The 12,859-nt window shown below is 42.1% G+C and overlaps 2 protein-coding genes across 10 annotated transcripts in view; both read right to left on the reverse strand.

Moving 5' to 3' along the window:
* Positions 1–611: 611 nt before the first annotated feature.
* On the reverse strand, positions 612–7,924 carry LOC137131392 (uncharacterized). 6 transcript variants are annotated; one of them, XR_010914997.1, is made up of 12 exons: positions 7,650–7,924; positions 4,423–5,075; positions 4,099–4,297; positions 3,909–3,982; positions 3,784–3,827; positions 3,443–3,651; positions 3,029–3,267; positions 2,326–2,448; positions 1,960–2,143; positions 1,756–1,779; positions 894–1,462; positions 612–839 (listed from the first exon to the last, which is right to left on the reverse strand). XR_010914997.1 is itself a non-coding variant. In XM_067512573.1 (11 exons), exons 2-11 carry the CDS (start codon positions 5,050–5,052, stop codon positions 1,188–1,190), a joined length of 2,004 nt encoding a protein of 667 aa, XP_067368674.1. In that variant the 5' UTR covers positions 5,053–5,075; positions 7,650–7,924; the 3' UTR covers positions 863–1,187. The 6 variants fall into 6 exon arrangements, 1 of the variants encoding a protein (XP_067368674.1); XR_010914995.1 differs by having other exon boundaries at positions 899–1,462; positions 1,756–1,782; XR_010914994.1 differs by having other exon boundaries at positions 1,756–1,782.
* A 2,604-nt stretch (positions 7,925–10,528) lies between these two features.
* Positions 10,529–12,859, reverse strand: part of tmem259 (transmembrane protein 259) — a 13,313-nt gene continuing 10,982 nt past the window's right edge. For 2 of the 4 annotated variants that reach the window (XM_067512568.1, XM_067512569.1), the window contains exons 10-12: positions 12,701–12,833; positions 12,311–12,410; positions 10,529–11,603 (exon numbers count right to left, since the gene is read on the reverse strand). In XM_067512568.1, coding sequence (XP_067368669.1) covers positions 10,893–11,603; positions 12,311–12,410; positions 12,701–12,833 — 944 coding nt within the window. In that variant the 3' untranslated portion in view covers positions 10,529–10,892. The other 2 variants (XM_067512572.1, XM_067512570.1) reach the window with 2 other exon arrangements.

Here is a 12,859-nt window from a genome sequence, read left to right on the forward strand (position 1 = left end):
CAAGTTCCCCACATAAGCGAAGCTGAAACCGTGTTCGTCATTCAAAGTAACTTCTACATTAAAAGCTGCTGCTGCATGTTATGATCGGGAGAAACAGTCCATTTATTTTACCAACCTCAGTGTCTGAATTTCCACATGGCGTGTGGAAACAGGAAGGGTTTGTCAGGCACTTTGCCGCCTTTCTTTAAATCTGTAAACTCTTTGTGCTCTCTCCATCATCAGGATGCAGCCAATGAGAAACCTGCAGGTTATGTTTCCAGCGCTCGTATTGTTGGTTCTAGTCAACAGCTACGAGAGCATGCAGTTATCTCAGGTGGTCAAATCCAGATTTTCTGATCCATTTGTCCAAATTAACCACATAAACTTATCCGGGGTTTAACGCTGTGTTTGGGAGAACAGGGGCCAGGTGGGACCAGGTGAGAGCAGGTGTGTCCACGGGTTCAATCCATGTCTTCCTCTTTACCTGTACTTCTGTGAGACATTCACTGACTGTCTGTATGAAACCAGGATCCACGATAATCTGTGTTTATGTTCATCTTCACACAGTTTTTGGAATAATTAAAAGGAAATGAGGGTGTTACCAAATGAAGAGTCTTGTTCTTTTTATGGCTTTATAAAATATTTAATATGGTCTGGAACAATTTCCAACTTGATAATTTAATATGTTAAACAATATAAAAGGTTACTTTTTCACATATTAAATAAAATCTTTTTTCAAAGGAATAAAAGTAAGAAATAGAAATATTAAATATAAATGGTGGAGCATTGAGTTACATTTACATTCAGCACTTTTATCCAAAACGTCTTACAAGTGAGGTACAAAGCAAACAAAAAGTCACCTGCTGCCTTCTGCATCCCAGAAGGCAGCAGGTGACTTTTTGTTTGAATCCCACCTCACCACCATGGGAAACCTGGGTGCTAGTCCCGAGCCCACTGTTCGCTGTGTTGACCCCCGGGAAGGGACAAGCCGAAAGCTGTTGAGAAGTACTGATTATTACAGACACAATCCATAATCAATATTTCAGTGTAACATTACTGTGGAAACAAACGTCTGAATCACAATGTTTTACACCAATGACTAACGTCTATCCAAGTACATAAACTTGAAAACTCGGAGACACTTCTCTTCTTCTTCTAAATGTCGTTCAGAGAAAACAGCCAGGACACATCCATGTTGGTCCAGGTGATCAAGAGTTCAGCCTCTTCGTTAGATGATCAGCCAGACGGTTTTGCTTCATCTTCTTCAGGATCTCTATGGTGACCTCCGTGGCCCCCTCAGCAGGGTACTGCTGGACCATCAGCTCCACGGTTCTAGTTCTGTCTGCTGCCTCTAGCCGGCTGACAGGAATCGAGTCAGACTGGCAACTCAGGTGATGCTGGAAGGTTTTAAAATCCTCTGATTTAAGACATTCCAGCATTCGGAGCAAATGGAAGGACTCGTCCCGGGACTCTGCAGAACAAACTGACACAGCAGAGACCACAAGGTTAGACTGAATTTAAACTGAGTGCATTTACAAAGACCACTGATACTGCATTCAAACAGATTACACTGATACCACAATAATACTACTGGAGCCATATTTGTTATTTTCCTATTGGGACTAAATTATTATCTTTAATAAAACAAAACACAAACTAATGTGATATTTATCATTCTGATTTTAGAAATCTTGTTTTATTTCATTAGTCACACAAACCGTCTTTAAATTTCTCGTGAAGATAAACGTAAAGGTTTAGAAAATCTGTGACTCTTACCTTCTGCGTAGACAGTTGAAGCAGCTGCTGCAGGAAAACAAGCATCACAAAATCAGTTTCATGTTCTTCAAAGTTCATCCAAAGTATTATTTGACACTAGACAGTTCAGACACAAAGGAAACCGTGGAAGAGAGACAAGAGTTTGACACGCAACAAGGTTCCACCTGTTGAGAGTGGAGGTCCCCCAAAAATGGATTCACTGACCCCTCAGGTTGACAACCCGGCTCCACACTACACTCTTAGTGGACGCAAACAGCCAGCTGATCAGACCGAGTGGAGCCTCCTCGCTTTTCAGGTGCAGCTCCACCTTTGAGGCGTCGTCGGCCAGCTGCACCTGAAACGACGGCAGGAAGTTGTTGTAGTCTTCGAAGTTCACAAACTTTGAACTCTGCAACAAAACAGAAAAGAAAAAGTGTGAGGACATGAACAAACTACATATGATTAAGGAGCTGAAGTTGATGCTGAATGAAGATGAAGTGAGACACCTAAAAGCACATAAAGTCTCGGCTGTGGGTGGAGTCAAAGTCAGTTAAACCTGACGAAATCAGTCCAAGTGTCACACTGAGTTACCTCTGGCTGGATAACTGTGACCGGCTGTCCGCTCAGTTTGTACGTCTGATTCGGGATCAGTTCACAGTCCGGTATTGCCTCCACATACTCTGCTCCAATCCGTCGCTTCCATTCCTTTTGCACCTGCCGATTAGATCCGATACTCAAGCTTATAACCAACACCACATGCCAGAAGCTCCAGAAGCTTTATCTCTTCTTATAATGTTTGTTCACAATATCAGCAATCAAAACCTGGACAAAATTGATGCATTTGGTGGTTTTTATAGCCTCGTAAATCTCTTCCAGTTTAGCAAACAAGAGATGAGTTTTTCATTGAAGGAGTTATAAACCTAAAATATACTGATATTAATATACGCAGGCCTTAATTACTTTAGTTATGGTGCAAATTCAGGAGCTTGCAGCCAAACTGAGGTTAGATATTTCAAATAATAATTTCATGCACGGCATCGAAGGTTGTTTTTAGGGCAACAAACTCGGAAAATTTACCAAATAACATGGGAAACAACTTTTGATTAGCTTTCATTTTAATCAGTTTTCTTTCAGTGGGAAAATTTTACGTGGTTTTTCTTCTACATTAAAACATAAAAATCCCTTAAACCACACAAATAAACAACTGGGGAAAAAAGTATTATATTACAGCTAATGACTAATCTCCCAAAAAACACCTTGAATTCGGTGCTGTCAGTGGGTGGGGCCTGTATACCTGGGTGATGGAAATATTCCTGGGCAGCAGCAGAACGAACAGCGATGAGTCACTGGGCTGAGAGAAGAGCAGCACCAGACCGTTTATTGGTTCACAGGACTCCGCCGGCATCAACAGACCGAAACACGAGAAGCCGGAAACGTCGACAATTACATGGCTGTTCGTCACCTGCACAGGAGGTATCAAGTCCATGTGGTCCTTGGTGATGTGGGCAACAGACAGGAAGTGCTGACCACTGTCTGCAAAACAAAAAATACTATTTTCAAATCGCTTAACATGCCAAACCCCCCATATTGATATAAAGCATCAATACCATGATGTAGAAATACTGCTACAGGTAAAATGTTAGTGAAGTCAAAGTCAAAAGCTATTATCATCAAAATGAACTTAAACGTTAATGATGTCAATGCAAACCTGGGAGCAGCTGACAGTGAGGGAGGTGGAGGCGATGGAAATGTCCTGTCAGCAGCCTGAACTTGTACAGAGGTCCTGCTGGCCTCAGACCCTTAGAGGCCAGGAAGTCCATGTCCCAGGGAACCGTCTGATAGACCACATCACCGAAACCCTCCAACGCCAGACCCGTCAGATGGCAGTGGGACACACTGGGTTGGCCGCAAAACAGCCTGCAGGTACATGATGATCAGTGATATCATCAATGACATCAACAGCAACATTAGCAACAGCAAAGAATATTAATAAAAAATGTCCTGGTTCTGGTTTTGTCGAACCATCTGAGACAGTAAAAAGTGAGTTACCTGAACATGTTTCCGTCCTCGTGGACCTCAGGTTTGACCTCCACCTAAACAGATCAAACAGTTAATCAACAAAGGAACCAGCCATCAGCAGCAGTGGCATCACAGTGATATGTACAGGTTGTTACCGGCGTTACATCTGCGTCCGCTCTGATGCAAGATGAGCTTTGTGATGTCACCACTTCTTCTGGTAGGTAGACACCTGCAGCAGGATGACATCATCACTAGTCACTGTCAATAATGGCTGTTAGCTTAGCATAGGAAAACAGACTAAGAGCGGGGGAAACTGTTAGCCTAGCTTAGCAAAAGTGGACGTACTTAGCACAGGAACGATCCTCAGCAGCACTTTTAGGGCAATGCTCTCAGCCTGTTTGTCAGAAAACTGCAGCTGCTCTCCACCAGACAAAGTATGGCTTTCGTTAGTCACATGATCCTTGACCAGCCACTGGAAACACCGAAGCTCATCTGAGGTCAGAAACTCCAACATGTCTGTGAGGACAGATGTTTCCGAGGGATTCTGGAAAGAGACAGATGATCGTCAGTCTTTTAAACTTTTTTAGTTTTAGACACAGTGGTCCGTAAACCCCATGCCGACCCCTATAGATTCATGAACTTTACTAACCACTCATGTGATCCACTAACCTTGTCCCTGAGTGAAATATCTTCCAGCTCCTGTAGTAGAAATGGCTCTGATTGGCTGAGAGCATGGCAGAACAACTGCTGGGCTTCTACTCCCTTCCACAGAATCAAGTCCACCAGAGCCCTGGTCTTGTCCTTGCAGAGTGCGTAGATGCTAATGGCCTCCCTGTTTGCATTGTTCAGGATGCCGTGTGCTTCCAGGGAGTCCAGAATGGCATCTGGATCCTGCATTCTGCTGATCAACCTTCGGCGATGAATTTTCACAAAGCCTGGATCAGGTTTTTGTGGTATTATGGGTACCAGTTTGATGGTATGGCTTAAGTGGTGGACTTCATTGTCTTGACCGATGAGCCTCAGAACGCTATTTAACACCTTCAGCGCTACCTCCTCATGGTAACACCTCACCATGATTTTAGCTGTACTGAGGGCATCTGCAGACCAGAGCCAGCGTGGGGGGATGGGAGGGATGTTGTCCTGGAGGTGTTGGCTGAGACCCCAGTGGACCCTCCACAGCTCCACTTTTTGCAGCTCTGACAGTTTCTGAAGCAGCAGATCCTCCTGCACCAACTCCTGATCGCTGTCACAGGTCAGTGAGTGGCTCAAGTCTGGAATCATCTTCAACATGTTGCCCATGATTCTGGTTTAATACCTGTGTTCTGACAGACCGAGAGAAAAATGCTCTTGTAAGAAAAGATTAAGGGAGGTACAGTAATTAAAGAGCAGTGTCTACATGACATAAGACTTTTTAAACAGTTTTTGTTGATCTTCTGATGCTGTCCTGATCCCGGCCTTTGAATAAAACTGATCCAGTTTTTACATATAGCCATGCAGTACCTCCTCAGAAACCTACGGCCCAACCACGATGTGACTCTCGGAAAATCTTCTCTTTGCTCAGAATAACAATCTTATTCATCTAATGTTTCCCACAGTCTCTCAGAAACTTGATAGACAGTAATTTCCAACTGAGAGTCATGTGAACCTGAGCTTTAGTGGGAAAAAATGTGGATGTGCACTTTTGTATGGAGTTAACTGCATCACTTTACAAGCCACAACATCTTGTTTCTGAATATTAAAACTGATTATTTCCAAATTTACAGGAAAATACCAGATTTTTACTTACTCTCAGACTTTTTGTCTCGCCTGGATATAGATATTCTCTATCGATTCATTTTTTTAGGATATAAATAAACTAATTATTAACAACTACATTTGACAAAGTTGACAGAATGAAATAAAACTGATGCCTCACTGATCTTAAACTGAGTTCTCAGTGAAAAGTGAGATGGAAATCATCAGAGCTCACAAAAATAGCCCACAACTACACTTAACCAGGTTACTGGTGATGCTGCTCTAATCTGTAACCACCAAATCATCTGCGTGTTATGGCCCAGATATAAAATCTAATAGTGGTTTGCCTACTGCACATTTTTTGGTGTAGAACTGTTTTGTGGTCTCTCACTTTCTCCAATCCTTGTTTTAGCCTTACCCCCTTTTTTTTTTTGTCCTTCCGGCTTAGTTCAGGAGTTCAGGGTCGCCACAGTGAATCATTGTCCGCATGTTGATTTGGCACAGTTTTTACGCCAGATGCGCTTCCTCACGCAACCCTCCCCAATTTCTACCGGGCTTGGACCGGCACTGCACAGCTGGGGAGGGGAATGGGCTGTTAAGAGTTCAGTGTTTTGCCCAGATACACTTCGACATATAGCCATGGCCGGGGATCAAGCTATTGACCCTGTGGTCTGTGGACGTCTGGTGGTCTCAGCACCGCACAGAAGACACCAAGCAAAACTATTTAGCGCAATGATCCCACGATGGTGGAACGAGCTACCAAACTCTGCACGCTCAGCAGACTCTCTCCCAATATTCAAAAAAGTGCTGAAAACCGAACTCTTCCGCATCTTCCAATGCACTTAAATCTCTTAAAAAAATAAAATAAAATTTCTTTCTGCTCTTTCTAGCACTTGCATGTCGCGAACTGTAAACACTTTCTGACAGGACTTTGCTTTGATGTTTTCCCCTTGACTTACTTTTGTGCTGCCTTGTACCTCACTTGTAAGTCGCTTTGGATAAAAGCATCTGCTAAATGACTAAATGTAAGATGTAAATGTAAATATACAGGGACCGAATTTAAACGCATCTAACATGAGCAACAGCCCAGTGCCGGTCCAAGCCCATTAGAAATTGGGGAGGGTTGCGTCAGGAAGGGCATCCGGCTTAAAAACTGTGCCAAATCAACATGCGGACAATGATCCGCTGTAGCGACCCTGAACTCATGGGATAAGATGAAAGGACAAAAAAAAAGAAAAAAAGAAAAAAACATGAACAACAGTTGGTGAAACACATTCACACAAAGCTGAATGTCATCAGCATAGCAGCACACCTATGTAAAGAAATGCCTCCAAATTAAAAAGTAGTGGCACTAACACTGATGCTTGGGGGACCCTTCAAATAAGAATACAATACTATCTGCCAGAAAGATGAAACCACCTCCCCACAGTTTGATGTGCCCCTGAGAATCCAATCAACTTTCACCAGCAGCTCTCAGGTTCAGTGAAAACCAAACAGCTTTTTAGACTTAACTTAATTTAACAACTTTTACTAAAGTGTGACATCCATCATCTGTAAAAGCTTATCCTGTTTAGGGTCAGTACGGGGGTGGGGGTGAAGCCTATCCCAGCTCTCACTGGGCAAGAGGTGGGGTACACCGTGGACAGGTCTTTTGTCTATCTCAGGGCCAGAGAGACATTCACATCTACGGGCAATTTAGAGTCACCACTTAACTTAACATGCAAAGTACCTGGAATAAACCCACACAAGCACAGGGAGAACATGCAAACTCCATACAGAAAGGCTTTTCAGCCAGCAAGGGATTTGAAGTGGGGGACTCTAGCTGTGATGAAGCAATACAAACCAATCCACCACCACGTTACCCCACAGGGACAACAGACATTACATCCAATTTAGAAATGGTGCTAACAAAAAAGCTGAAATAACAGGAGACTGAATAAGCACAGACTGAAAGGCTGTGGGCAAAACAGAGCATTGCTCTTATTTTCAGCAGAACAAAGTGAAGCCTCCCAGGTCTTTTAGTTGTTTCTGTGCAGAAAATCACCCACTGTATTAGCTGAAAACAGCTTCGTCTGCAAGTATCATTACATAAAACTGTACTTTCACTAAACCTGTGCCGTTGACAAAATCAGTGATTTCAGTGAAATAAGCAGTTTTCTTACCGTGTTCCGTTCTCGATCACGATGCTTAGAAAAAAATGAGAAACTCAGGTCACTCATGCTTGGTTTGATTTATAGTCTTTCTGGGTGTGAGCTGGCTTCTAAAGGAGGAAACCCTCCCCACCCAAAGTCTCCACCACAAGAGTTGGTAAAAACAGGTGTTTCACCCAAACCTACAGTGTAACACTTATTGATTACGACATCAGTCATTAATCATCAGTTCATTCATGGAGTTTTTGCACATTACCACTGTAATGAGATTTTGTTTTATTCTTTGAGAGGTTTTAAAATGATTTATCAGTTTTATCTGCACATCAGAGATTATGTATAGACTTACCTCATTTTTTGTTATAAAGGCCCCAAACAGAACCTTTGGGAAAACCATAACCAATGAGTGGAGGAAAAACTCAAACACGCAGTTTGTTGTGCACTGGTTTTACTGGACAGTTAAATACACTTTGATGGTTTTCAGGCTTCAGATTAACTAATGAGGCTACAGTCAACCCGCAGAGGCACAAAAAAGAAAAAAAAATCATTCCCTTAAAAGCCCTGAAGACCCAAAACAGGCTGATTCAGTCACACATCAGGAGCCACCTCCATAAGGAACGTAAAAAAAAAAAACCCAGAACAGAAATCAACCTGTTCTGATGATTCATTCTTAGATTTAGTCTTTACCTTTTTTTCGGTTTGGTGTCAGGGATATTCATCTTAATCATCATCTTTTTATAGACTTATAGAGAAATCAAAACTTAAAAAGGAGTCGCGGGATTTCCCCCCCTTCAAACTGCGAGTATTTACTTTAACTTCACAGCTCAAGTGACCCAGATCTGTGGTTTCTCTGCAGCATGAACAAATAACTTTATCTCAGATCTGATCCACTTCCATATGTTATCCTGGATCTGCTACAGTTTCACGTCATCGTTGTGTCGGCTCCTTACAACTGGAAATAAACATGAATGAGAGCAACAGCAGAGACTGGGACGGTAACAGAGAAGCTTCTGTTGGAGACAAACTGTAGGAACTGGAACCCAGCAGCTTCTGATGAAACTGATCTGTTGTTGCTCACATGTTGTTCATCGGTTTAAGCTGAGCATGTGAAGCACTTTGAAACATGTCACTGACAAACCCCAACACAGAGACAGCGCATCTGAGATTTAAAGTCTGTTGCGTCAACGTAGCCTCAGTTCACCTGGCGATACACAAAAAGACTCCAATCACCAGCCAGCATTCAATCAGCATGTTCCACTGATGATGTTTAGGAATTATTGATGTGGCATCCAGTCCGACCACTGCATCCAACCCATTTTCCTGTTCAGGCTACCATCAGTTTGTGCTTCAACATGGCAGAAACAGGCAGATCAACAGATGCACTAATCAACACCAGATCATCATGGACAGTATAAATTTGTTCATCTTTTTTGTAAGAATTACTAAAGCTCATTCATGTCCTGTTAATTTCTTTTATATGCTTTTACTGTAAAGTGAAGTTCAGGCGATTTTCTATACAGCTGGGTGCAAAAGGTTGTTTTTGAAATGGCAAGAACAGTAAAACAAATCATGTTTTTAATCAACATTATATTTAATCCCAATTCAGCTACTACAAAAGCTTCATCACGCATTAAGTTAATTTTTAAATAATTTATTAAGGGGGACGCAATAACTTTTTCTTATAAATCCCCTGACCATTTTTTTAACTTTTGATGATAAAGGAACATTTATAGTAGCTGAATGTTATCAGGGGGGATGCAAACTTAGGCCTAACCCTAAAATAATAGCCATGCATATTCAGCTGCTACAATAATTTTGTTACTATCAGATGTAACAAAACTGGTCAAATGTTAAAATAAAAATTGCAAATGTTATCATGCTCCTTACTAATAAACTATCAACAACAATTTGTTATGGATAAGATTTGTTCCAGCTGAATATGTTGATTTTTGTTTTACTCTGCCACTTAAAAGTGAGGGGAAACCTGCAGCATTTTGCATCCAAATGTATTTTTCTACAAAGTTTGAAGCTGCAACTAATGATTATTGTCATTACTGATAAATAAAAATAAAAATAAAAACCCATCAGAAAACAATGAAATTGTCCCTTTACAATTAAATCTGTAAATTAATTCCTCAAACTTAAACCATCAGCTCTGTCCTGTGTTAGTAAATACTTGGAACTTGAGATGCCACGTAGAGTCAAAGTCAAGTTCAAGTCACTCATGGACCGTGTGTCCCTGCTTCCAAGTCTAACCTCAGAAAAAATAAAACAAACCACCCCAAGAAAATTCCAATGATTTGATTCTAAATGTGGGATAAAAGTGAACATCACCTGTTTTTCATTTAAGGATGAAACAGAGAAAACTGGAGAAATCGGATGATGTGTTTTATTATTTTAGTTTATACTGTGTTCACTTGGTAGCATTTTAAACAATTTGCAGATGAATCAGTAAGTTGACAGCAATGGTGAATTGATTCTTTATTAAAAGGTTCCCGTTTGTCAGATGTGACAATTTTCTGCTTTTTATATTTTCAATTTTGTAAATCTTTCAGACTAAAGAAAACATTCAAAGACTTCACCTAACTGATAGAAAACAGACAAACTAATGATGAAACTAATCATCAGTTGCAGCTGTGGTTAAAGTCAACTGAACAGCGCCATCCGTCGCTGCGTTTAGTCCAAATATATTGTAACTTTAATAACTTCTAACATGACCTCATTCGAGCTCAATGTTTTTTTAGAATTGTGTGTCAGTGAACTGAATTTTTTTGGGTTTGTTTAAATTTAACTAGACTGAACTAGACTGGGGGAAACTGGCTTATACGACCAGTTTAACCGGTCTGTTCTTTCTCAGCTGATGTTTAATTGAAAGATTATTCAATTTTATAAAAAAAAAAAATTCTAAATCAAAAACGAAAGATTAGAGCAAAAGCACAAAAATCCCTTTGAGGCAGAAAAGCTTCCTGTGACCCCTTTCATTATTCATGTGGCCTTTGTCGTGCCACAATCCTCAGTTTGGGAAACGCTGAACGACTCAATCATACATTCGTTAAAAAGAAACAGAAATATATGGGTTTGATCGGTTCAGATGCAGCCAGAGTTTTCAGATCAGAGGGAGAACCCCAACCTGATCATCAATTATTGACCCCATCATTAACTGATTGCTAATCACTCAGTAATCCATCAGCCTGCTCTGACAGACTGAGGCACAGTGTTGACAGTTGGGTTGGTGTCTATAAGATGACACCTGGACACTCAGGACGGGGTCTGTGAGGAGTTCTGCTGTGGTGATCTGCAGTCCCAATCCGTGCCTGGACTCTGTGAGGGGGGACAGTCTGTCTGCGGGGGGCCCACGGCCAAGGGGCCCGGCTCTGAAGGCCCCGGCTCTGAAAGCTCCATGATTGCAGGACTGGGTGGAAGATTGGCAACTGCTGCTGTAGTTTTAATTTCAACTGAGACCCCGTTTGGATATTCACCTCCTCCTGTTGATCCTAACCCTGGCCCCCCCATCCAGAACTCGGCCACCACACTGATCTCTCCCGCTGAACTACCCGCTGCACCTCCGGTTGCACCTCCCCCAGTGTCCTCCTCCCCAGCAGGTGGCTGCTGGACGGAGGAGGACAAAGCTTCGGTGATGATGGCGGCCGTCTGAGCGACCCAGTTCAGTTCTGCCCTCACCTCTGCCCCACCACCTGCAGCTGGAGATGAGGAAGAGGATGGCTGTGGGTCAATCTGAGGCTGGGTGGTATTGGCAGATCCAGGCTGGGGTCCTGGTCCTGCAGCAGCCACAGTAGCAACAGCAGCAGCTGCACCAGTGGGGTTGTGGTTATTGTTGTTAAGGTTGTCCTGCAGGGCTGTCTGGTTGGCTTGACCAACCTGCTGGTTCTGCAGCAGCATCTCCTGGATCCGGATCTGCTGCAGGATGGCAGGCAGCTCATAGTGATGGAAGAAGTAGATCATTGAGTGCTGCAGAAGCATAAGAACCAGAACAGCAAGGTATCAGTTAGTAAATTTGAAAACTGAAAAGAATTAAGCTCATTTAGCTCATTTATTGGATTTGTACAACTGCAATGTGATTAATACCAGCACAATTAATACTGGTTAGATAGCTAAAGGCTATTGTTACTATCTTAAATGTCGTTATGTAGCATCCAGCACAGTTCATATCAAACATAATTGCCTTGTATAGCGATCTTGATGGTGCACACAAATGAGTTGACCAGTGGTGTTTGGATGAAAATGTAACCTCACAAAGCCAGGAGCAGCATTTGTAAAGAAATGTAATGTTCTTGAATGTGTGCTTATCATTAAAAATGCTGTGGATGTGACAACATATACAGTAATGTAATGATGGGGCTCTATCGTGGCTGTAGCCTATGGAGATTCAATGCGGTTCTTAACAGTTTCACAAGTTGAAAACAGCTCTGAACTGGGTCTGGTACGAGCCCCGCACCAGTATCACATTTGTGTCTGTCGAAAACTGACATCTGTGAATAAACGTAGTGATGAGACAAACATCAGTGTAGCAGTGAATGAATGAGCAATAACTAAACGTTAACATGCATCTGATCAGAAACTTCTCTGGCTTCAAAGTGAATGTTTGTTCATTTAATATGACAGTAGATAAAACCATTCTGCTCTGGGTCCAAACAGCTTCTAACTATTGTTCTGACCTGGATGAAGAGCCATGAGGTGACCAGGGCCAGGCTGCTGTATTGACCGTTGAAGCGGTAGTGATAGGCATAGAAGGCAAAGTGGTAGAGATAGAAGAACCTGAGGAACACACAGAAAAGGATTTGATTCACCGTTTACCCTGATTAAAACATCACTTAACTCAGTCTTGATTGAAGTGTTCTTCTCTTAGTAACCGACTTGAACATGCAACATACAGTCACCAGAAAAAATAATGGCACTGGTGGCAATTTTAAAGTTTTCTGCATATATTGGTCATCAAATGTTCTCGTAATTATGGGTTAATAACATCTTACTTAGGGTATTGTTTGAAGTCAGCATTTCCAGTTAATGAGCCAATGGCGTGAGTCATTGTTGGTCCTGTGACTCACCTCAGCCAGTGACGCTTGCTGGTGTTGGTGTGGCAGCAGATGGCGTCATACTGATCGGCCAACCAGACGATGAGGATGATGTAAAAGGCTGTGGTCGTGTCATTGAAGAACTCAGACATGATGGCCTCCATACCTGACCACGGAAAGTGACATCAGTCA

The sequence above is a fragment of the Channa argus genome, chromosome 8 (genome assembly GCF_033026475.1).
Source record: "Channa argus isolate prfri chromosome 8, Channa argus male v1.0, whole genome shotgun sequence".
Taxonomy (NCBI): domain Eukaryota; kingdom Metazoa; phylum Chordata; class Actinopteri; order Anabantiformes; family Channidae; genus Channa; species Channa argus.

Excerpts from the sequence above, each read along its gene's own strand:
- LOC137131392 (XM_067512573.1), bottom strand. The coding sequence starts at position 5,052 with ATGGGCAACATGTTGAAGATGATTCCAGACTTGAGCCACTCACTGACC. Across the intron at positions 3,268-3,442 it reads TCACTGTCAGCTGCTCCCAG|ACAGTGGTCAGCACTTCCTG; the intron begins GTTTGCATTGAC and ends TTTGTTTTGCAG. Across the intron at positions 1,463-1,755 it reads TTCAACTGTCTACGCAGAAG|TTTGTTCTGCAGAGTCCCGG; the intron begins GTAAGAGTCACA and ends CTGCTGTGTCAG.